General features: G+C 31.3%; 3 protein-coding genes and 2 non-coding genes across 5 annotated transcripts; 2 read left to right on the top strand and 3 right to left on the bottom strand.

Annotated features, from left to right (window-relative positions):
- The first annotated feature begins 403 nt into the window (after nucleotides 1-403).
- LOC112941938 (U2 spliceosomal RNA) lies at nucleotides 404-598 on the top strand. Its single transcript, XR_003247587.1, has one exon. It is a non-coding gene; the product is annotated as a U2 spliceosomal RNA (small nuclear RNA).
- Nucleotides 599-1,860: 1,262 nt separating this feature from the next.
- Nucleotides 1,861-3,070, top strand: LOC101262930 (defensin-like protein). The gene is made up of 2 exons (NM_001310317.1): nucleotides 1,861-1,988; nucleotides 2,711-3,070. Exons 1-2 carry the CDS (start codon nucleotides 1,925-1,927, stop codon nucleotides 2,875-2,877), a joined length of 231 nt encoding a protein of 76 aa, NP_001297246.1. The 5' UTR covers nucleotides 1,861-1,924; the 3' UTR covers nucleotides 2,878-3,070.
- A 1,846-nt stretch (nucleotides 3,071-4,916) lies between these two features.
- Nucleotides 4,917-7,006, bottom strand: LOC101262629 (uncharacterized). Its single transcript, XR_011210518.1, has 4 exons — nucleotides 6,873-7,006; nucleotides 6,068-6,128; nucleotides 5,865-5,944; nucleotides 4,917-5,054 (listed from the first exon to the last, which is right to left on the bottom strand). It is a non-coding gene; the product is annotated as an uncharacterized protein (transcript).
- A 434-nt stretch (nucleotides 7,007-7,440) lies between these two features.
- Nucleotides 7,441-9,931, bottom strand: LOC138337031 (uncharacterized). The gene has a single exon (XM_069286662.1). It carries the CDS (start codon nucleotides 8,891-8,893, stop codon nucleotides 7,691-7,693), a length of 1,203 nt encoding a protein of 400 aa, XP_069142763.1. The 5' UTR covers nucleotides 8,894-9,931; the 3' UTR covers nucleotides 7,441-7,690.
- A 109-nt stretch (nucleotides 9,932-10,040) lies between these two features.
- LOC101262324 (putative chloride channel-like protein CLC-g) lies at nucleotides 10,041-18,266 on the bottom strand. The gene is made up of 8 exons (XM_004242697.5): nucleotides 17,716-18,266; nucleotides 16,768-16,968; nucleotides 16,171-16,348; nucleotides 14,536-14,798; nucleotides 12,520-12,789; nucleotides 11,290-12,418; nucleotides 10,531-10,701; nucleotides 10,041-10,291 (listed from the first exon to the last, which is right to left on the bottom strand). Exons 1-7 carry the CDS (start codon nucleotides 17,904-17,906, stop codon nucleotides 10,567-10,569), a joined length of 2,367 nt encoding a protein of 788 aa, XP_004242745.2. The 5' UTR covers nucleotides 17,907-18,266; the 3' UTR covers nucleotides 10,041-10,291; nucleotides 10,531-10,566.
- Between the last annotated feature and the right edge of the window lie 8,173 nt (nucleotides 18,267-26,439).

Here is a 26,439-nt window from a genome sequence, read left to right as displayed (position 1 = left end):
TTTCTTATAACACCATTAAAAATTTGTTAACCCAATAAAATATAATTTTGTGTTTCTTATTAGTTTTCAATGTTATTCATAACTAAGGAATATGATGGGAATGTCAATTACGGTAGCTTGCTACCAAAGACCTTTCCCACTAATTCTAATTTTAAACCTTTTTTTTTTTAATTTTTTGTTGAAGGAATTTCTTCGAGGTCTACGACAAAGATATTAATTCTTACGATTTTTCTGAAGTTATTATTAACCTTTTAACATTTTTGGAGCAACGATGGATATGATACTGTGAAAAATGTTACGTAGGCAACAAATTATACATCTTTATAGTCCCACATTGACTAGAAAGAGAGATTTTATGCAACAAGTGACATATAAAATAATCCAGAATAACACATGAAAAATCATACCTTTCTCGGCCTTTTGGCTAAGATCAAGTGTAGTATCTGTTCTTATCAGTTTAATATCTGATATGTGAGTCATTGACTCACACGATATTAACTCTATTTTTTTAGGGGAAGGTTCATCATGGTAGCTTGCTATCGGGATCTTCAAGTGTCGCCTAGGTGTTGCACTATTGCCTTGGCCTGGCACACCCCACCAATTCTAGTTCCAAAAACCTTTTGTGTTCATAAATGATAATTCTATATTATATATAATAATTTGATTTCCATGTTGTAATTTGTAACGACATTAAAAATAACGACAAATATATAATAATTTGATTCCCGTAATTTCTAACGACAATAAAAAAATAATGGAAAAAGGAGTGGCTCAGATGTGTTATTTTGTCATCTTAACATTCAGACATGGTGGTGAAAGACTCAAGTTTTCACATTTGCACAATTATCTTCATGGCACTCAAACTATTGCACCAGCCGGGAATCGAACTCAGGTCTGTACCGTGGCAGGATACTTCCTTCGTTTCTATTATATGTCATCCTCTAGATTTACGTGAACAAGTTTTACTATTCTACTCTTATTCACCCCATATTAGTTTTCTTTGTTGGTCAAAGGACTATTTTTAAGATTAGTAACTCATAAAGGTAAAGAGAAAGAATGTAGTTATAATTTATACATTAATTTTAAGAAATGACAAGTATTACGAACCAACTAATTAATTATAAAAAGGAATAAAGGGAGTATGCCTCATCTTCCGTACTTAGCAGCAAGGTACCACCCCTAAAATATTTTATATCAATAAATTGAAAATGTATGATCAAGTGTAGTATCTGCTCTTATAATATATCTTATATTTCGATCTGATTTATTGATCGGTCCGATTTTTGTACATTCCTAATTTCATATTATATACTTCCAACAAGGTACCACTCTAAAATATCTCAATAAATAAAAATGTAAAATCAAGTATAGTATTTGCTCTTATAAGTATAATATCTTATATTAAATTTTAGTTAAATTTTCCAAAAAAAATATTTATAGTAACTCGACACGATATAATCACTAATAAAAAATTGTTATTTTCTCCCATTGAAAAATATTCTGCTGCAAATATTTTGATTAGACTGGTAATAAGAGAAAATATATATATTAATACAAAAAAAATTCATTATTTTAGTGTGATTTTATTTTCCCCCTGTATTTTTTCATAAAGTTGATAAAATGAAAAATGAATAGCAAAATCATACTCTATTACATTATTTTTCACTAAAGAAAAACTATTTCTAATAGTTACACGAACCCACACGGATCAAAGTTAACCATAAAAAACCCAAACCAATCGAACAGGGTTTCCCAAACCCTAACCGAAACGAAACAAATCGTGTTATATTTTCAACCCGCCCCGACCCGCCCCAACAACTAAGTATCTATAAAAAGGCCCCTTCTAGTTCTAGCCTACTCATAAACTTCTCAAATTAAATTTTATTTCTCCCTTCTCTCTCTAAACTTCTCTCTCTCTCTAAATATGGGGAACTCCCTTCGTTTGTTTGCAACTTTCTTCCTTGTAGCTATGCTGCTTTTGGCCACTGGTTTGTCTTTCTTTTATTAATCAATTTATTCGTATTTATTTTTATGTTATCGAACTTTGAGAAAAAAAGTTATCTATATCATTTTTTTTAGAAAAAACTTATTCATGCATGTCGTTAATTTGTTAACTTAAATGATATAAATGAGTAAAATTTTGAACAATAGATGATATATATGAGTTTCTTTAAAAAAAAAAAAACTGCAATTACATATTTGAATCTTTTTCTTTTTTCAAAAAATATTTAACTCATAACATGATTGAATTATAATTGATCACGTATATAAAATAACTTTGAAAAGTTAAAATTATTTTCAATTAATAAATGATGACATGAATGAGTCATTTCTCAAATGAAACATGAGTCAAATTCTTAACGAGGATATAGACAGCTTTTTTTTTAAGTTTGATGACATATTTTAGCACGCGTGATGGAATTATAATTAACGATATGTAAAAAATGATTTTACAAAATTAAAATTATTTTTCATTAATAAATAATTACGTATATGAACTCTTTCTCAAACAAAAATAACAGAAATGATCTAAATATTTAAGAAATGATATGAATAGACTTTTTTTCTCAAAATTCTATTTACAATTTTGTTTTCCAAATCAAACACCCAAAATGAAACTACAATCAATAAACAAACAAATCTTTGTAACCAAAAAATAAAAATGATCTGATAATATAAAAAATAATATTTCGAATTTTTCATTTTACAGGACCAACAACAAGTGTAGAAGCAAGAACTTGTGAGTCGCAGAGCCACCATTTCAAAGGGAATTGTCTTAGCGATACCAATTGTGGTTCCGTTTGCCGCACCGAAGGGTTCACCGGTGGCAACTGTCGCGGTTTTCGTCGACGTTGCTTTTGCACCCGGAATTGTTAATAGAAGAAAATAATCTTTTCATAACGATCGCTTTAATTTACCCTTGATGTTAAATTAAAGTGTATGATCTATCAATAAAACACGTACTCTCATATATATATATATATATATATATATATATATGGTTGTATGTTTTGTTATGTTATGTTCTTTTAAATAAATATTTTGCGTTTAAAATATATTGACTTCAGTCTATCTCCTCTGTGGGGAAGGCAAGGCTACTCTATCAGAATCGGAACCTTGGCTAGGGCTATCTAGAGACTATGGCTGTCTAGAGTAGAGTCTCGGTATCGGGAAATCAATAGTATAGGTCTTCCCCGCCTCTACCGCTGGTGATAAATTTAGATTCGCGATAATAATAATAATAATACGTTTTGTTGAATGTCATTTTTATGTTCATGCATTCTATCCTCTTGCCAAATGTTAGAATCAAGATGGACACGTGTTAAGCAAGGGAAGAGCCTCAACCTATGACCAAAAAAAAAATTATAATTATTTAAATTTTCGAAATTCTCAATCGATCTTTTTGAAATTTATAAGTAATCATATAAAATTATCTTAAATTGAATAAATAGACGGATTATTATATATAATAATATATATAACGTAGGTGTTTAGTTATTCAAGTTAAATAACTATTTTATATATAAGCTAGTCTCCTATTTTCATTTTCCTCCTTTTTGAGTTTGTGTGTGTGTTTCTGGTGTCATGTTTTGATCTGACATAAAATTTTAAAAAGAAATAAAGCTTTTGAATTTTGTATTTTTAAAATAAAATTTATATTAAATTATATCAAAACGTCCTTAAATTTTGTGATTTTAAATATATTATGTAAAAATTAAAATTTAAAAATTATATTAGAATATTCGATTAGTCCATTGTATGCCACGTATTCATGGGAAATGTGAGTGGCAATTTTTGTAGGTTTTGTGTGAACCGAATGCCTTCATTGTAAGAAGAAGTTGCACGAAACTCTTTTAAGAATACTGCCAATATATCTTCTTGAACTCAGTGATTGCTTTCGTTTGACGATAACTCGGTGCATAAAGTATCTCGAGTTGATCTAATACTATACGGGTTGAGATCGTTTTATGGTTAGGTAGACGGAGCGAATTGAAGTAAAATTTATAAAAAGTATTACGGGTTTATATTGTTTTATGTTAGTTTAAATTTAATTTTAATTTTTTCGATATAATAAGAGTGATAAAACACCTTTTGAGAGTGAGAATAATATATATATATATGTATATTTTGTTTTTTATTTCCAATGCATCCATAAAAAGTAATTTCACTTTTTTATTGGATCCGTAGCGAAATATATAAAAAGGAATTATTGAAATATATGATTTATATTTTATTTATTTTTAATATATTTTTTTATTTTAAAAATCTTTAAATTTTCTTATATCTCTTTAATTATGTTTAATATATCCGAGTTACATATTAATGTATTCGAGCCATTATTTAATTTATTCAAGCTATATATTGTGTATTTGGTTTATTCTATACTGCATGTATCTGATTTATGTTATAATTTATCTTTACACTGTGAGATTTATATATATATATATAGAAAAAAGAATCAAATATTTTATCTAAGCACCCTAAATATTGAAATTATTTGGTTGAAAATAAATTATCCTAAAATTGTTTAATTTCTGGATGAGTTATTTCGATATAGATTATTTCACTAATGTATATGGGATTACTCATTTCATTATTATGATAAAAATGATGGGATAATAATTTAAAGGCTACCAATACCTCCAACCAAATATGAAACAAAATAGTTCTACATTTTATTCTAAAATTATTATATCTCAAACCAAACGACACCTAATGTTCAGGACCACCGGCCGACATAGTGAACTATTTTATGATCGTTCCTTCAGTTGTACACTGATCATCTTCAAATCGTAAACTCGCCTCTATAAATCTATAAGACTTGACATTTGTCTAACTCAGAACGTATTAGCAAATCTCAAGCCTAAAAAATTATTTCAAAAGCAACTCAAGAAAAAAGGTTCATGTCATGTGTTGTTCTTGGTCTAATCTCCGAAATAGGTCAGTTGATCGCGGAGTTAGTATTGATTCATGTAAAGATGCTCCTTTGAAGATAAAGTAGTAATTGTCCACCTCATCACCCCGAAGAACAGCGGCTCTGTTGTTTTGCACGCCTACAATGAGAGAATCCAAAAGTATTGAGGCTCACTCGAAAGAAAGAGTTATCAACTATATACTTAACCCGTGCCCCAGGAATTCCGTCCTAGACACAGAGAGAGGATATAAGCTAAAATCTCAACCAAACAAGGCATTGACGATCAAAAAGTAAACACGACCATGGCAAGAAATCAGGATCAACAGTTAATATTGACCAGAATACGCAGGGTAACAACAACATATCCTGGAGAGGGTAGAATGTATCCAGACTTTACTATTACCTCGTGGAGGTTGAGAGGCTAGATCCGAAAGACCCTCAGCTCAAATGCAACAATTCCAGATACCAAGAAGAAAAGATAGCACGTCACAAGGAATCAGTGCAAAATCTACCAAAAGGGAAGAATATGCAGGGTAGTATCCAAGAAAATCTAAACATGGATAACTAGCTAATTTGCTCGCGTATCGTGCGACCATGAATAACCTCATCAAAAAAATGATCAGTCTCAACTATTTGAAAAGGAAGATTCTTATAAAACTAAAGATACTAAGAACATTAACATAAATCAGATGATTTGGCTAATGAAATAATCAATCTTACTTCATTTTCGTGTATACACGAAAAAAGTACAAAAACATCAACAATAAGAACATAGATTACACTTGTTATTAAGTACCATATGTACAAAAATCAACAATGAGTTTAAATGACCAACAGGACATGCATAGAAGACACAAATAAGTTGAAGCAAGACAAAATGGAACGACACTTTCCATAAGAATTCACAAAAGCAATAGGTTAAATATCGGAGAAATGGTTCGAGAAGTACCTTGTATGTGTATATACTTGTTACAAAGAGTTCATAAGGTGAGATAAAATATCATTGTATTTGTATATCTGAAGTAGAAGCTAGTCAGGGAAAACAATGACATCTTAGCGTTAACATAGTAATATTGTAAGTACAATAGTAAAATGGCATGGCTGAGAAAAATGAAATGAACCGCCATTACAAGATTTAGATACAGAAGTTACCCATTTGAGGCCAAATTTTTCATCATCCTTCAATATTGAAAGCAAAATTTCTCGAATAAATCTGCAACAACAGGAGAAAGTTTGTCTACAAAGTTTCTATGATAAGACAGTTTTAACAGCCATGAAATAGAAAAAATAAATGGTCACAACAAATTGAACACACAAAACTAAAAGGTTCGTACCAGAGCAAAAGACTGATCCTAAATGAATACTGAAGAACATATTAAGAATTCATACGGTTAAATAATGTACTCCTAGTATGAATACCACCACAGATGGTTTATTTTCATGGGAGTAAAGAAATACATCAACTACGAAAAAGAGAGTATTGGAAGGAAAAAAGTGCTTAGCCAGTGGAACTTGAAAGTGTAGTAACACAGCAAAAGAAAAAAGGCCTCGCTTTTCTTCTTATGGTGCAGACTACTGTTATAAGATATGGATTTGAAAAAAATATCCAACCAAAAGCATACAATTCAAAAACAAACATGATAATAATGCAAGACCAAAAGCATACAATTCAAGAACCAACATGATAGTAACGTAAGTAAGATGGAAAGACAAAAACACTTAGTTACCTAATTTCATTTTGAGCTTAAACAGTTACTTTGTGAGACTTTAAATCGAAAAGGATGAAACTGAAAGAACCCAAGAATTCAGTGGGCGACAAATTAACAAAAAACTGCAATTTTGATTCTACATTAACATAAAATCAAGAAGCAAATCGAGAAATTGAACATCAAGAGAAATGTTTCAACCAAACATGAATGAAAACTAGAGAATCTCAGAAGAAAAAGAGGAAATGTACCTTGGTGGCGAGGAGTATAATGTGGAGAAGAAGTATCCTTGTCTTATCAACTGATAAGGAGAATTTTTCCCTAAATCAATTCAACGTTACAGCCAAGTTTCTTTCTAGTTTCTCTCTACTTCCTTCTACCATACTATATATTCCTCCATCAAAATAAGATGGGTGGCAATTAAAGTAATTTCAACCATACAACTCTTCCGAGATGAGATAGAGAAACAAGATGTAGAGAGGGTGTCCTTGAAACGTGGAGATGTTGGGCATTTATTAGAGGAAGAGGCTTAACCAGAATAGTAGAACAGTCGAGAGAAAAAGAAACAGAAAATACAGGAAAAAAGATAAATAGGATTTACAGAAAATGAGATGTGCCACTCACTGGCTTAATGTCTTCCAATTATATATATATATATGTTTCAAGAAAAAGATAACCTATTTGAGTTAATGTACTGCTAAAGAAAATCAATGGAGAGGAAGCCAACTCTCTCAAGTCTTCTGACATGTCATAAAGGCACAACCTGCCGATCATAGTGAATACTAAAACCTATATCCTCAGAATTTAATACAGAAGATATTATCTCTGTCAAGCTATTGAAAAATTGCATAAACAATGGAAACAAGCAATACAGATATGCTTCACCATGGTGGATAAAAGTTGCCTTGAGCATGTAACCCACAAGTTTAATAAAAAGGAAATCACGACAACGAATAACAACAAAAGGAAACTACATTTGAAACAACAGAACAAAATCCAATTGAGGTGTTCATATTCTCATTCTCTTCTCCACATTACACTAAAATTATGCAACTCGCGACGACTTGCACTAATAAATATAAGGAATAAGCTTGTATCTAACTTTACTTGCATACTCCATATATCTCTCACCAAAGTTCTCTATCATCAAACTTTCCTCTAACTTAGCTTTATTGCCATAGTACACTGAGCAAACAACAGCAATGAAGAGAGCACTCAAAGGCGCCCGAAGAGCAATACAATAAGTAACAAACAAGAGCATGGTTGAAGCATAAATAGGATGGCGAATAAACCGGTACGGACCAAACTGTACGACAGCAGTAGGCACAACCACCTTCTCTGAGTACTTGGCTAAATACAATGTGGAATGATATTGCATAAACAATGTCATCGCAATCAAACCCCAAATACCCAAATTGCTCCATCCACCAGGGATAAGATGCAACTCTGGTCCTTCAAACGCTGCAAACCAATGACCAGCCATAACTCCAACACAAAACAACAGCTTTTGCCAATTGGGAAGGCTAATATCCCATTTGGGGTCATGCTCTCTTGGGTTGTAATCACCATATAGTCGTTTTCGTATGCTCACATTCAAGAAAAAGAAATAATGGTACACCAAAAAGAACACAACAGGCCAGCCTTCAAGAAAACCATTGAAATGTGCTGGTGGGACTAATGTAAGCCAAGTGAAAACTGAAGTAACAACTGCAAATTGCTCAAATACATTTGCTTCCCCACGTAAATGCTTGTTTAAGCAATAAAGACTGTAACTTGCAAGACTTATGGCCACCAACCATGGCCAATATAACCATGTCATACTAAAATACATCCAAAAGAATGGATTCACAAGTACATTCATCGTCCATCTGGACGCAGCAATAGCAACAGAAAACACCAAGCCCCACTTTAACACTTTAAACGGAGTCAATTGAGAAAACCCCATCTTCACTGACTCCAAAGATAACCCCTTTATGCTTTCAAATACCCTTTTTGGACCATCTGTTTCTGTTGCGTTTGAATATGTACCCGAACACTGCACTGGCAGTAACAACGATCGAAACCCACCAATATATGGCCGTAAAGGAGAAGAATTGACATCACCGATAGAAATTGATAAGGAACTACGCAAGTGGGATTTGGGTATTCCAAGATTTAACTTGCTCACCAACTGTTTGTGGGAAGGTCTGTAAGAAAAAGTGTTTTGTTTTGATACATTACATCCGAACGAGGATGGTAGCTTTGAATATACCAGAATTGGCGATGCTTCCATTGGTATTAGTTGCAGAGATTTTCGGTTGAAGAACACTGGATCAGCTCATCAGACCGTTTATTAAGCTTCTTCCACCTGAAAATTTGGTCACTTTTACTACCTTCAAGTTCCTCAAGGCTCAAGATACCGGATAGTTCACGCTTAGTCTTTTATCACTTGTTATACTTGTATGTATATTTATTTTCCGGCGAGGTAACGGTGACGGCGCCGGCGTCGAGCTAACTACTCGAAGAGTTTTTTTCTGGGCGTGAATGGATAATAACAGATTTGCCCTCTAATTGGGGCTTTCATAATTGGGCTTGCTCATGTTCAAATGATGGCCCAATGTAAAGACTAACTTGCACAAATAGCCGCTTGAAGCACCGCTGTTTACATAATAGCCAAATTTTATACAGTAATTAATTTATTTAAGCATGTTAATCTATTGTCTGCTTAAATGTATAGTTTTCCCTCTATTCGCTTTTAGAGTTTACTTGTCCACTTTAAAATGTGATTTTATAAGTACCTAAAGATTAATACAATTCGTCTACCACAAAATTCATTTTAAGTCTTAAATTTTCAGAAATGATATGTTGGAATAAGTAATTAATGTTAAAAGTAAAATAAGGAAAAACTTCTTTTTTCTTGATATAATAAAAAACAAGTACTATGAAAATCTATCTTGAAATACTGAACAAGTAAAAATGAACTTAAAAAGTATAATAATTTGGCAAATTCTAATTTTACGGATTTATTTTAAAAATTATCACATTAGATTACACGAGTATAGTAAAATACACGTTTATTATGACATTAGTATAAAAGATTAGCATAGGCTTTGCATAAGGAGTCAAGGATGCCCCTAGGAAACGATGACACGCACAATTAAGTAATGGTACAATGGCGTCTTAGCTACACTTTGGAAAGGTTGTGTGTATAAAGTTGCATAACATTTGTTTTCTATACACATTTATTATGTACCATTTTGCAATCAAATGTATCAAATCTCCATTGATATGGCACACTATAGTTTCCTTCATACCTAACACACACCCATATGTATTTGTGTAAAAATGCATAATTAAGTCCACATTATATGAAAAGCAAGAGTTCTACAATGTTGTATTGAGGATGATATACAGACGAAGGATGGGCCGACGAGAAGGTCTTAGATGAATCTCATATCGAAATTAGAGAGAAGTGAAGATGACACAAGGTTACATGTACACACATTTTTTCATCTCGATAATGAACAAATATACAAAGTCTGTTGGGCCAAAACGAACAATACATGCAATGCTGGCAAAGCCTTATCCCACAGAAAGAAAATAATAATAATAATTAAAAAAAAAAAAAAAGAATTCGCCCTGCCCTTGCTCTAATTGGCACTTTTCTCTAATTTTCAACAGATTGTCAAACCTGTCATCATGGCAAGTGCAAAGAAAAATTACAGAAAATCAAAACACAAACTGTGGAACATCATAGCTCCATTTACGAAGAGATTTATTCGCAACTCTAACCGAATTGATTAATTGAGGCAAAACAAATACAAAATCCATCTCAAGATCACCCTTGGGATTGACAAGAAATATTAGGGAAGAATAAGCTTTACGACCTAGCATATTGCAATAATGTTGTACACAGCTCTATTCACATACCTCAGTAGGACTAATTTTAGAACGTTGACGTAGTCTCTAAATGATTTTAACCCCGCGAGGTAATTTGACTCTTAATCTTTTCCACTTGCTCTTAGCCAAGGATGGATGCAAGCTGAGTACATGTTCTGGCATGAAATCATGCCTTGTAATTATCCCCACAACAGGTATCCTCTGCAGACAAGAGAACCACAATTTCTTGATTCAGTTCAAGAAGATGATGAACCATTTATCAGGAAAATAAATGGAAAGCATGTTTGGTTCCAACAAGCAACGGTTGTATAATCAACATGGTAGATGAAATAGGGAGAGCAAAAGAAATTTTAGCTGTGAGGGAACAGATCATACTTAATCCCATCTGTGGATGATGCGAATGTTGACCGGTTGATGCAACCAGGAAGATATTCAAAATGTAAAAATAAAAAAGACAATGGGAACTCAAAAATCACAAGTAATGCTCATTCAGAGAGGTATTGATTATTGAACCTATTTGGTTGTCTAAAAAAAAACTAATGGACAATTTGTTTCACATCAAATACCTAAAAAGAACGAGATTTTGGTGAAAAATTTCATGAATGAATGAATATAAACAATTAGTGAGGTCATAAACTAATGCACTGAAACATGCATGCAGAAAGCTGGGTAATTTATCCTTCAGGTTATGTTAATGTATCTTTTATCAACTGTTGACTTACTTTTAGGAATAAGATCCAGCTTCTGAGTATATCATTGAAAAAGAAAAGATGAGGAAACAGTTCTTACCCCAGAAACCTTGGGTATTACCAGAAGGTGCCTTAAACCAACTTCTCGGAAGAGCATCAGAGCCTTCGCCAAGGACATAGTCTCTACAACAGTGAAAGGCGAAGTGTTACAAAAAGGATGCAGATCTATAAACATATCCATCTCTTCATCTTTCAGTTGTATATCTTCCACTCTGTCTACATGCTCTAAACCTTTCTTTGCAAAATCATCGGCTGAGAACTGCTCAAAAGCGTCATCTCCAGCAGGTGCAGGATTTTGAAGAAATGCTTTCTTCTTAAGCAATGTAATAAGATGTGCTCGGAGTACCAAACCATAAAGAACTGGTGCTGCAGAATGTGGAGGCTCATCCACCACTGGAAAGCCATTATGCCCAGTGGTTTTGAGGACATGAACTATGTTACCAACTTTCTCAATGCCATTAAAGAGCTGGAGTGGACCTGTGACCACATCACTCACTGCTAGTTGTCTTAAGTAAGGTTCAGCATGACGTTCCAAGTAAGGGAAACCCTTCGCCCTCATTATGAGGTCATATATATTCCCATTAAATGCATCAGCTACAGTTTTGGAGATAAGAAGAACTAGCATCATTAGAGGTAGCAAGAGGAGGTCATTAGTCAATTCTAGGATAATAACGCATAAGGAAACTGTCATTCTCATAGAACCCCCAAGAAAGGAAGCTGAACCTAAAACAGCAAATAGGCCATGGTTAAGAGTCGACTGCGAACCAAAAATCATCCCAATAAAACGACCATAAGCCGCACCCGTCACAATGACAGGCACAAAGAGACCTGCAGGTGCGACTATCCCATAACTAAAGATGCTCAGGAAAAAACAGGTGATAAAGAAAATCAGCATTGAGAAAGGGTGAAACTCGGCATCAGTGTTCTTGCTGAAAAGGTTCTTGATTGCATCATCATTCGTGTTAAAAAATAAACTGGCAAGATCATTGTAGTGACCTGGAGGACACTGAAACTTCTTATAGTTACCATTCCGTCCAATTGTGGGGCAAGGTTCTGATGTATCTGAAGGGCAAGGGCGGCAAGGTGCCAACCATGGTAATCCAAAAAGAAGACAAGATGTAAAAATGGATACTGTAAGAGCCAGAACTATTTTGTAAGCAGCTCTTCTCCTAAAAAAAATGAAAAAGAAGCCACATAAAAACTTTAACTTTATCATGCCTTGAAAAGGCAAGGAATATCTGAAAATCTAAAAGCCAAAGTGAGATCATACTCGTTAATTCTGTTATAAATCCGCAGAACCCTATCCTGTAAAAAGTTGTACAAACTTGCCCATATGCCTCCGATAACTGCCAGCAAAAGAACAGGAGGCACATCCCAGATCTGATATGCGATGTTAGCTGACGTGACATCAAACATTATGAGACCTCCTTTACCAAAGAGTCCACATTTCCCACTCAAGCAAACATCAATCAAAGCACGAAGTACAATTGCAACCACAGCCGTAGTGAAAAAGGCTCTCCACAATAGAGCACTTCTCCACCTGCAACACAAAGGAAGTGGGTACAATGTCAAAAACAAAAAGGGAAACTTCAGCATCCTTTTTAATCACACCAAACACCAATATCCATATTTCAGTATCAATCACATCAATCTACTACTATATGTGCAATATATAAGAGATGAGAGACCTGATGAAGGGAACTTTCAAATTGTCTAATCTCCAAAAGCTGACTTGGCATGGCCATCTATTCCATGGGAAGAAAACCTTACTCACTTAAGTCCACACATAACTACTTATGAATAACTGTTCCCTTGATAGACCATTCCTTTACCATTTAGACACCCATTAGGACTCAACTTTACAGGAAGTTCACATCCAGCAAAATCAGCTCAGGCAAAACTATCTCCTCTTAAGTATGTTGAACAAAATACAATTCAAGAAAATCAAAAGTGAGTTTGGACCATCCCCATTGCCTAATCGGCTTTCAGAGATCATTGATAGTGTCTCCACTTGGGAGCTGAATATAAAAATATCACAAATTATGGTCAAAACACATTAAATGTTAAACGACAGCATCAATCACTTCAACAATATGCTTTTGGCCTTGGATTTAAGGCAACACTTGCTAACAAATATCTAAAGCCACAGAAGAGGGGGGAAAAAACATAAAACAAAATAGCAAAAAAAAAATTGAGAATGATAAAATTAAATATAATTATATAAATAAAAGGAGCAAATTTCAAGTATGCAGTACCGGAAGAAACCTCAATTATTTGAGCAATGAAAAAAGCCTCAAAATTCAATTAATATGGAAAAGAGGTGGTAATAATTAAAGCTTCTCTCTCTCTAATAATTTTCAATTATCAACAGTCAACATATAGGCTATTTAGCAAGACCAGATCCTCTCCCAAGAGCGAACCTGACAATTCAAGTAGTCCATGCACCACATATTTTGTGGGACTACAATAACTGCTTTAGATATTCCATCCTTTAAAGACAAATTATAACTTACAAGAAAAAGTGCAAGACCGCCAATTGTAGGCAATCTAAAAAGTCCTTATCGGACAGTGAAGTCAATTTCAATATCAATGTTGAGCGTAATGTGCGGGCATACTAAGAGGGATAGGTTTAAGAAATGAAGTTATACAGACAAGGTGGAAGTGGCCTCCTTGGCAGACAAGATAAGGAAAGTGAGGTTGAGGTGGTTCGGGCATGTGAAGAGGAGGTGCACAAAAAGACCAGTAAGATGGTGTGAGAGTTTGGCTATAGCAGGTTTTAGGAGAGGTAGGTAGGCCTAGGAAATAATGGGGGAAGGTGATTAAAAAGGGTATATCACATCTTCACCTTGTTGAGGACATGACCCTATATAGGAAGGTATGGAGGTCATGGATTAGGGTAGATGTAGTAGGTGGCTGAGTGTCATGGTATTGTTACATATCAGAGACAGGGGTCTAATCTCCTCGTCTCATCTTCTCCTTAAGAAGTAATCTTATGTATTCACATAGTATCTTATTCTCTATTTTTACTACTACCTGTTGCTTCATTTGCTTTGTTTATCTTGCTATGTTTACAGTTCCTTCGATTTTGCTCTGATTACACTTCCTTTGAGCCAAGGGTCTATCAGAAACAACCTCTCTACCCCACAAAAGTAGGGGTAAAGTCTCAGTACATCTTACCCTCCCTAGACCCAACTCATGGGAATACAATTGGTATATTGTTGTTGAGTTGTGCATCGTATCAAACATCTAAGAGAGCCTAAAGCATGTTTATTTATTTTAGATATACCAAGATGCCATTTCTTCGAGAGCAAACAACAGACCGCCAACAGGAGCTCGGAAAGCAGCAGCCATCCCAGCAGCTGATCCACATGTTACAAGATCTCGTCGATCTCTATCGTTTTTAAAATACTTCAGCCATTTCCAAGTTAATCCATACTTCTGTGACCCGCCTTGACCCATTAATGCTGCAATGCAAGCACCAGTATGAACCATGGGGCCTGCTTTTCCGATTACCAGAGATCCTGATACTGCAGAAATGCTGCCAACAATCTGTTCATTAAAGTTTTAAGTAAGGCTCTTACTCTAACATGTTGCACTAGGCCTTCGAAACAGAGAAATAGAGGAAAGACAGACAGAAAATATGATACAATGACTACATATCGAATATATTCTAACAAGTAGGATCTAGGAAGGGTAGATGTAACCCAGACCTTACCTCTAACTAGGGAAGTAAAGAGGCAAATATCCATGAAGAAACAGTAGACAATCCCATGGTTAAATTGAAAAGGAAGTATCGTCTATGGGAAACAAATAGTTAATTGATTGATTTTGCAGATTTAAAAGCTCATAATTCATAACTTCACCACAACCCCAGGTAGAACACCTCCCAAATGTTATGAACAGTTTAAAACAACACTGTTAGCTGCAGTTTAAGTCTGTTCTGGAAAACGAATGGACAACATTTCTAGACAACTTTTAGAAGTTAGTTGAAACTAAAGTTAGAAGAACCAAATGTTTTTACATGGAACAAATAGTTAATTGATTGACTTTGCAGATTTAAAAGCTCATAATTCATTACTTCACCACAACCCAAGGTAGAACACCTCCCAAATGTTATGAACAGTTTAAAACAACAGTGTTAGCTGCAGGTTAAGTCTGTTCTGGAAAACGAATGGACAACATTTCTAGACAACTTTCAGAAGATAGTTGAAACTAAAGTTAGAAGAATGAAATGTTTTTACATTGAACAAATATAAGAGCTTATGTCAGAGGTCAGAGATCAAGCTGCTTCCAAGCATTGTCCAGTGAGCATTTATGAAGCACTAGGATGAGGAGAAAAAAATGTATGTATCACTAGGTTAAGCATGCACAGGATTCTCTTTCAAATAACAAACAGGTCCAGCTCCACCTAATATCAGTGTTGGAAATAACAGTAAAGCCTGGGTGTTTCTTAGGGAGCTCTAGATTTTCACATTTTAAAAAAGGTGCTTTGTGTCCAAACCAGTTGACTAATAATCTGAACCTCGAGCGTCCAACAACAACATACCCAATATAGTCTCACAAAGTGGGGTTGAGGGAGGGTAGAGTGTATGTACTCAGACCTTACCCCTTCCTCAGAGAGGTTCCATAAACCAGAATCTGCCTCACCTTATAATATGAAAGTAAAAGTAACCCCCTACCCTACCCCCCACCCCAAAAAATAAGGAAATCCTCTATGAGCTCACTTTTGTAGTATGAAAGGCAATCAACATATCACATTTATTGATCAACCACGCAATCACATAGTCGTTAATTCATGCAATCGTTCCCAAACACATAATACACCACCAACACTAGAACTAAACATTAGTAAATAAAATGTAAAATTGGGATAACGAGAAAAAAGGCATCTATATGAAAAGGCAATTCAAGGTCACTTTACCTTGACAAACAGAGTCCGCAGCGAAAATATTGCTGGTGCATCTACGCCATTCAAGTAAGCCTTAACTTCAGGTATACCTGAACCAGCAGCCTCTGGTGCGATAAAAGCCGTAATAAGACCGGCAAATAATGTCAGTCCAAAATTGGAAGAAGCAAATACAAGAAAAGCCGTTGTATACCTGTTGCATCATGTCAAGAGTCATTCACCTCAAAAACATATTTATACAAGTAAATGAAGTACTTTTTATTTATAAATACAAAAGAAATCATAGTATTCCACTCTACAAATTTAGAACAAACAGGGTTATTTCCATATTCCACAGTTCAGTTACTCTCAGAAACATATGCATAACATATACATGTATTTATATTTTATATGACCATAAAATTCCAGTCAATAACCTCAAAGAATAACATTTAATATCAGAATTGCACAAATAATTGATTGTCTTTCAACTAAAAGAACTTCAAACAAAAATTAGATGAAATTGCAGCAGATATCAGTTTGTATTGTAAAATTCAAGTAACTTCAACATAACAACCAAAGTCGTAGGAGGGTATTATACATCAAAACTTAAAATGAAAGAGAAGTGTATACCTTCTCGCACGCATCAGATCAGAAGTCACCACAAATTTCATTCCAGCAATGTTCTCAACAGCAAGATTGTTACAGAAACCAACAAGGCCAACAAGCAATCCAATGAAAAAGCACATCATCCATTTCATGGATACGTACTGCAGTATTTGTATCTTCTCTCCACGCCTCCAATCTTGCTTAAAATAATCATTCTCCATGATTCTTCAACCAGGCAAACATCATCATTAGGCTTCTTTTATTTGCCATTCTAATCAGAGAAAGGAAAAGAACAAGGAAACATTTTCCACCAAAAAATATACCGAACTCAAAACCAAAATCTCCTTCCAGGAACTTCAAAACTAGAAATAAAATGAAATTGAAAACACTCTTTATCATGTTTAACTCCAAGCTTCCAAGCATATATTTCTACCTTTCCTTTGTTTTTATCACCCAACAACACTTTAACATAAACACTCTTATATATTTGCTCAAATACAGTAATCATCACAAAAGTATCAATATTCTGATCCATTTTTTCCCACTAGACATAGACTTACCAAAGAAATGGATGAGTCTTCAGCTAATTCACAAAAGTAAATAGTGATTTTTTTCTCTATTTTGTGAAATATCTTAGTGTTCTTTCCTACCTCTCATATTCTCTAAGTGAAATCCCTTATGAAGCACCAGATGATTACTTAAATCCGGAGATTTTTCTAAGCACAGAACTCTCTACCCCTAAAAAACTGATAGGCATGATAGAACAACTATTATATCATGAATTAATATGCTTCTGTATAGGTACAATTGAGCTCTTCCTAAGAGCATCAAACTAAATCCATTTCTGAAACCATATAATGAAGAAGTTCATCTTCCTAGCCCTGAACTCCGTAACTATTAATTTACTTCAAAATAAACAATACATTACAACGTATACACAAATAATAGTAACTGAGAAAAGTAGAGACGTACTCGTAATCGAGGCTCTCAATAGGGGAGACACTAGAGCCGACGATAGCGACCTGAGAAGTGTTGTTCGATGCTGATCGAGAGAGGCGGTTGAGCAGTGGATGAGTTAGCGACTCCTCGTCTTCCTCCGTATCCGTCGCCGGCACCGGCGCCGATGAACCATTGAGTAGAGCTGGAGAGATTAGTACGGACATTGATAGGGGTGGGGACTGAGGAGTTCAAAAGGGCATGAAAGGAGCTGGTATTTGATGGCAGTTACTACACATTGAAGAAGAAGAAGAGGAGTTATAAGGATTGAAAATTTGAGTTCCCAAAAAAAGAAAAGATTTTTAAAATATTTAATTTGAATTTATGAATTAAAATTAAAAGAAAATAATCAAACAATAAAATAAAATTATTATTCGATGATAACAATAAAATATTTTTGTTCGTTAATGATGGTGGGAATGATTTATAGTATTTGTAGTGATTATAATGGTTGGTGTTAGTGACGAGTAATTGTGTTGGTGATTATTGTGACGGTGGAAGTAGTTGTTGTTGCAGTGATTCTTAGTGATTAAAATGGTGAAATTAGTTGATATAAATAGTTATTTTTCAGGCCTGTTCGGCCATACGGTTTCCGCGGAAGATCAAGTTGGTGAGCCGTGTGATGGGAAACCTTCCTGCATGGTTCAGAGAGCATTGAATTATTAGAATGAGACGTTTACCACCACATCATTGCATGCAAGGGAGCTTGCTCAGTTCGCAGATTGGTTTGACCCGTAATTAACTTCTGACCCGTGTTCGATAGCTCGGCCGTAATGATGTTAATTGTGGTTACATTCATAAGTAGCTTGGTCCATCTTATTCCATTTCATATATGTCTAATAATCCGCATAGCCCTCGATTTATGTGCTATTTATCTATTTCTACTTTTTTATGTCAATTTTGGTGACGGAAGATAACATAGTTTACACGACTTCATGCCAGTAGGTGATTTTGAATTAGCTCCTGGGATTTTGATTTGTTTTACTCTATTTCAATTAATAGACTTTTCAACCATTTTTTGCTCTTGTGATGGTTGGTGATTTTCTAGTGTTGGTTGTCGAAGGTGATAATTATGATGGTAAAATGAGGATGATAGTAAAGATATATTATCTGATTATATCTGATAATAGTGATTTTTGGTTATTAAGCTGGTGAAGTTGGTTTGCGTTAATTATGGTGGACCGGGGATTGACGATGCGTTGATGATAGTTGGTGAAGTTGATAGTTAAGATGAATAGTAAAAAAAATATATTAACAAATAGATAAATACTTAAATCTTAATAAAAATAAATGTATTTAATAACATAAAGTTTGCACCATTCAAATTTAAATCTTTATTGAATACAAACGAATAAGAATTTAATCTTCAATCAACTTAAAGATATGTATATAGTCCCTTTATGTTATGTATAATATTTGATTGTTTTTAAAAATCTATTTTATTGTTGAATATAAAATAAAATATATAACATGATACATTTTTATTTGAATGATTTCTTATTTGTGCTACATTAAAAAAAAGAACTCCAATTATGTGCTACATTTGAGAGAAATTTCTTATTTGCATTTTTGTGATAAAAAAGACGAAAATTTCCTAAATAGGGAAATTTCCTTTAAGAGCTTGTATATTTGTATTAATTTTATGTATCCAACAGAATTCAATAGTTTTATAGGTATATTTTGCGTTTCTATTTAATATTACTTAATATGTATACTAAGTGTTTGGATTAATGCATAATTAAGTAACATCTAAAGTTATATTGGTCATTTCCACTTGTTAGTTATCTAATTAAATTAATTGATGGATTTATTAAAATAAAATAAATTTGGACTAAAGTTTTATTAAATAAAATGAAGACAAAGGATTAACGACGGATATATAAGACAGGGTTAGTTAATTAATTTTGAAACCGGCATTGATTTTGCTACCCCATATTATTTCAATTTCGTATGAAAAAATAGAATAATTAGAACTAAATAAAATTTCTTAATAACTAAAATTCAATTTGATTTTTATATTTTTTACTTATCAATATAAAAAGGGATAAATATATTCTTTAGCTTTGTGATTTAGACGGGATATACTCCTCTTTAGAAAAAATAATACGTGCATATATATTTTTATCGTCCAACAAATGATACATATATATATATCGTCATTCAACAAATAATAATGTATATTTATTCTTTTCGTTAACATACAAAGTTTTAAAAATAATAATTCTAAAATTGATTTTTTAATTGAAAAATGTCACTTGGGTTTCAAAATTATCTCACGCATTTTTTTACCCCTATAAACCCAACCCAACTAAAAAAAATCAATTCCTCTTCTATTTGTATTTTTTTTTATTTCACATTCAGTGTTCGATATTCATATTAGAGTCTGACTAAATTTGAATTCGCGTCGAGAAGTTTCACATTGAGGGATAAGCACTTCCTAACAAAGGCGACTCATTATCCAAAAGAACTCGAACCAGAAACATTTTAATCGAGGATAAAGAACTCGAATCAGAGACATTTTTTAATAGATTTGTTAAAAAAAATATGCACTATTTATTAGATAATGAAAATATATATGCACTAACTTTTAACAAATACTATAGTCACTCTAAATTTTATAAACTTTAGGTTTGCTTTTATAAATTTCATATTCCTTATATCACCATCTATGTTTTCTCAAACCTCCAATGGTCATTTGTAAGATTTTAATTAATATAAAATATGAGAAGTATTAAAATAACATAAGTTAGGGCCATAATGGAGAAAAAAATTATGGTAAAAGAAAGCAGGGTATAACCACTACAAAAATTATATTCCCAGTTTCACAAAGAATGATCTAGTTTGATTTGACACGGAGTTTAAGAAAATAAAGAAAATTCTTAATTATGTGATCCTAAATTCAAGTTATGTCAAATATATAAAATTGTTCTTTAATCTCGTGGCTTTAAACATGCCACTGGGGAAGTTGTTATCAAAAAAAGAAATATGTCATTCTTTTTTAAACAGACTAAAAAAAGAAAGAAGGTCATTTTTTTTAAAACGAATGCGATATATATTTAAACGACTAACTACTAAAGATATTATTAATATATTGCTAAATAGTTTATTATTATAAAAAAATTTAAATAATTTCTTTTACTTTACTATTTCTTATAATAAGAAATTAAATGTTTCTTATCAATGTTATACGAAAGTTGAGAATCTTAGTTGGAGTACATGTATTTGAAATGGGCTCCATTATTATATGGAAAAAAAAACATTTTGAGTGAGTTTTATGATAAGTAGAATATGAGGTCATAAATCTTTTCGAATATCGTAGATATTTATTGCTTCTTATCTTCTTTTATTTTTATTTATTATCAATCACTTATTTCTCGAAATTTTTATTACTATTTGAAAAAGAAATTAACAGACTACAAATTGACATATTCAATTTTTTTGCTTGTAGCTAGTGAACCAGCTAATATTGCCTAGTATTATTTATTTATTGTTATATTATTTTTATTTTTATTTTTATTATTATTATTATTATTAATGTTAGATAATATATAAAGCAAGTAGCATTCCTAGTCATCATATAAATGATACTTTTTTCCAAGTAGAAAAGGCTAATAATCAAATAATTGTGTAAATATCCCAACTATATATTTTATTTTATTTTTGTATATTATATGGACAACTTGATTATCCACTTGTTACTGATCCAATAAGCTCATGGTGACATTGTCATTATCCACTTACAAATTTATTCTTCAAAGTATCTTTTGGAATATTCTGATAATTTTAATCGGAAATAATATTTAGCATTTATAACTAATCCTTTATATAAATGTCAATATAATCTTTAACGATTCTAAATACAAATAACATTTATTTAATTGTCGTTGAATATATGTATTGTCAACTAATATTTTTTTGTTGTAGTGCTTATGTTACATAATATGCTATTATAATCTTCTTAATATTATGAAGGTTTGTCCCAATCTTGACAATTTACCATTTTTGGAAAAGAGATAACAAACATAGCAAGGAAATTTCTTGAGATGATGGAATTTTGAAAAAGGGAAAGTGTTTACTCTTTTCTCATTTCATAAAAGTCCAAAATATATCCATCTTTTATATAAAATCATTCACTTTTTTGTTCAAATTTATCATAAAATATCATTTAATTGGTGTTAGTCTATTTTCCTTAGTAATTTGTTTATCTCTTATGTCAATTGGGTCCTCCACTTTTGATAAAATTTCTCTAGTTCACAAAAAAAAAATTTAAAAATTCAAAACTCATCAACTTTAAATACTGATTTCATGATTTGTTGAGAATAGAAATATTTTCGATAGGTAATATTCTATACCATAAGTAAGGTCAGGTAACATGAATTTAGAAGTTGAATTAATAAGTATCGAAGATTAAATGGTTAAACCAAAAAAAAAAGTTACAGATCGTCCTATTATTTTTGTGATACTTGCTTTTGGGATGAGAGTACTTTCAGGGAGCGTTTTGACCATGAATTTTTTTTTTAAAAAAATAGTTTTTATTTTCATAGTGAAAATAATATTTGAAAAACGGAGTTATATCTGTCAATATATATAAATTGAAATTGTTTTTAAAATTAATGAGCAATTTGAAGCAAAAGCAATTTTTTAGTGTTTTTTCAAATTACTAAAAAATTTAAAATTCAAACTTTTGACTTCAACATAGAATATAATCTCATGGGCTAAATTTTGCTTCTTTTTTTTTAGCAACTTTCACATATAACAAGCATAAACATTATATTTATATGATATAGCTATAGTTTACATAATTACACTCCATTATAAAATTTATTTTTGTTATAGAAGTTTTGATTTGTATAATTTGCTAGATACATTCAACTTTATACAAATTATTCAGTTTTGTATAAATTTATTTATACATTGTAATCTGTATAATAAGATATGTATTTGAATAATTATAAGTGTATATGACGAAAATATATGTATATATATTTATATTTGTATATACATTTTCTCTCGCTTTATACAAACACAAACACATTTTATACATTGTATATCGAATGAATAATTGTATACCAAAAATGACTAATTGTATATCAAATCAGATGGCAAAAAAATTTAATATTTGTTAGGAATTACAAATAGAATAACTATGATTATAACATTTATTTTGAATTAATAGTTTGTTATTTCATACAATTTTTTTTTATCAAAGAGATAAATCCATGATGTGTATTATTTATTTTGGTCCAACAAATTTTAAGGATTTATTTCTCAGGTTATTTCATCATCGAGTTTAAAAATATGTTTATCAAGTTAATTTTATTTATGTCTTTTCGATGTGAGATTTGTCTAAGATGTCATGTATACTTCTTCCTTCGTAAGCTTGTAGAAGAGGTCAGATTTCAGTATCATATTTATTATAATTCATATAGTATATTGTTTGTATCTTGGGACTATTACATCATCATTGAATCCCTCAGTATATGTATCATGTTAAATTTTTATTATGATTTGTATGTCACTTCACGTCTTTCTCTCTTTTCTATGTGACAGTTTCTAAGATATAAAGTGTAACGCTTCATAAAAGTTTATCGATTTTAAAAAAATCTATAACTAATACAAAGTAACGTTTTGATAATCTTGGGATGTTCATCAATCACTTGTTCTTTTATGTACTTATTTGCTACTTAGTAACAAAACTATTTAGTTACTAAAAATATATTTATTTGGTAATAAGGCAATTAAGCAAAAATTAAAACTAAAAATTGATAAATAAAATAGTATTAAGTGACTTCTTATATTATGACTCCTTACGTATGACTCTACAGATGCATTTTGTTATATATAATATGTATAGACATTTGAAATTTTATAAGATTCTGCAAAATGTATTTATTTTTAGTTTTGAATTTTACAAAACATGTTTAACTTCAGTTAAGTTCTTCTAGGCTTTTCAATTATAAACTCTATTTTATGCATATATTTAGGGTAATATATATATATTTCTCTTTAAAAGACATCTCGAATAGTGCATACTCAATATCTTATAAATTCTTTGGATATTTATAAACAACCTTTGAATTACGGAAGATAAAACAAATTTGTGTCCATTATTGTTTATCAATATGATTCTTTATATTTGAGATTGCAATTTACTTTCTGTAACTTTAACATTTGTTTTCGGTAGTTGGAATTTTTTTTAATAGAAGATAAAACTTTTTATACATAAAATGAATTTAAGAAAAACTATCACATTTTTGGAGATTTTAGACATTTTTAGAAAAGAAGTTATGAGTTGGTATTCATATTAGTGCAACATTTTAATCATTTTGCTGAAGTTAACTTCTCAAAATCAACATTTGGACTTTAAACTAACTTGATCTCGAAAATTTAAGAGAGCGTTCGTCCAAAAGCAACTGATCATTAAAAATTCGACTTCTATCATTCAAGATATTTAAAATTAATTTCTTTAAAATATTTGTTTGTCTCTCTAAATTAGATTTCAGGACAATTTTAAAATGATACATTAAAAGATCAATCAATCATCTCTCCAATATCATTATATCGAAAATAATTATTAAGTAACCAAAGTTATTATTTATGCAACAATTTAAAAAGATTTATTAACAAAGACAATGACAAAAATGATTAGGAGGCTTTTTGCCAATGACTTTGCAATGACCTCCCTTACAATTTTTCTTGCAAATATTATCACATTTTGTATCATCTTTACTGCCTGGAACACAACGTCCAATGTGATTATCCGTGCAACAATTTAATCCATCGATTTGAAGCAAACCTGAAAATTCAAATTTTATTATACGTATTTTTCATATCTATATCCGAAATCTTCTAAAATAAAGTAACATATAAATCTTTAGTTGGTAATATATATAATAAACCATTATACTAATTTTTAATATAAAAAAAAAAGATTTCTAGACAGAAAAAACAAACCTGATGAAGCTATCAACTTAACTAAGAGAATGGAAAATATCAAACTATTCAATTTACCCATTTTTTTTTTCTTTCAAATTATATTGTATTTGTTGTTGTTTATTAACTTAAAAAGATTCTATTTATATATAAAAAAAAATTCTTTAAGGGTTAAAACAACATTTATAGAAAAAAATAATGACTAACACAAAAATGGTAGTAAGATGATTTCATCTTTATTATTCATTTTTTACTTGGTAATAAAATCTTTAGTTACCAAAAAAAATAATATTAGCTCAACTTAGACATTTAAGAAAAAATAAAAAATAAAGTAATAAGAAAAGCAGTAAATGATTCTATTTAACTACATTCATTTTGTTATATGGTATGGAATCTCCTATTTTTTTTAAAAAAAAATAATATATATATATATATATATATATATATATATATATATAAGTCAATTATATATAAAAGGAATAATATATATATATATATATATAAGTCAATTATATATAAAAGGAATAAGATAAAGCATTATGATTTTTTTGGATATATAGATATTTTAGAGAAAGAAGTTAAGGGCTAGTATACATACTATTGTTGTGGATTTAAAGCCTTAAAATAAACTTTGATGTAGATTATTAATATATGAAAATTCTTATATTGAGGAGAATACATTTATGGTCTTAGATTCTTAGTCCAAGATTTTAATCACTTTGTCAAAATAGACTTTTCAAATCAAACATTTGACTTTTACATTAATCTATTATATATAACGATAGTGAATAATATTATGAAATATTTAAAAATAAAAGTTCACAAAAGTCTGTATTCTTTATTAAATTTTATGTCAAGTCAGATTGTGATGCATATAAGGAATATTTAATTTTATATGCTTTATGGTACCCTAATTTGTGTGTTTAGATTTTTTTTAAGGGATACCTAAGCAAACATTTATCTATCACTCCATGAATCACAAACTAAGATGAGAGGTCAGACTTCCGACTAAAAAGGAGGAAAGGTGTCGATGTTCAATAATAGTTGTTCATTATTGACTTGACACATGATTAGTAAGCAGTAAATTATAGGAATAATTTTATCAAATATAAATCAGTTAAACCTTGAAAAATGAATAGTATACAATAGTAAGGATAGAATTGACCCAAAATGATAAACGTTTATTGATTTTATACGTGGGACAAGTATTATTGGACATATTAAAATAGTATGGTGGAAAATTAAGAAAAAGTGGAGGTGGTCTCGTAGAAGGTGGTGGCTTTGGTGGTGGTTAAGTGGAGGTGTTGGTGATGAAAAATAAAGTTGAAATTTTGGACAAAAGAAATTGGGTTATATGATTAAGTGGGTTGGATCAGGTTAAAATTGGATAATTTTTAGTTGATTTGGAACTTTCCATCCAATTGAGGGGTAAAAATGATAAAATTAGTAACTATAAAGATAAAAATAACTTCATTTTAACTGTAAGGACATAGTAAACCAATAAAACAAAGTTGAAGAATAATTTTGACTGTTTTTCCTTCAATCACAAGTATTAGCTTTAAAGTTGTTGATTTTGGTCTTGAGATTTTATTCCAAGATGACTTTATATACTTTCCCCTCCCAATGTATGTTTTGATATTATGTTCGGATTTTTTATTTTGTGAGATTTTGACACATAGCTATATCAGAAGACTTTGTTGAATTTTAGGGATATATATATCTATAGCGGAGGAATATTCTTAAGAACGGTGTCTCTTGACATGCCTC

This window comes from Solanum lycopersicum, chromosome 7, assembly GCF_036512215.1.
Source record: "Solanum lycopersicum chromosome 7, SLM_r2.1".
NCBI classification, from domain to species: Eukaryota; Viridiplantae; Streptophyta; class Magnoliopsida; order Solanales; family Solanaceae; genus Solanum; species Solanum lycopersicum.
Note: the sequence above shows the minus strand (reverse complement) of the source record. Positions and strands in the feature narration are given on the sequence as shown.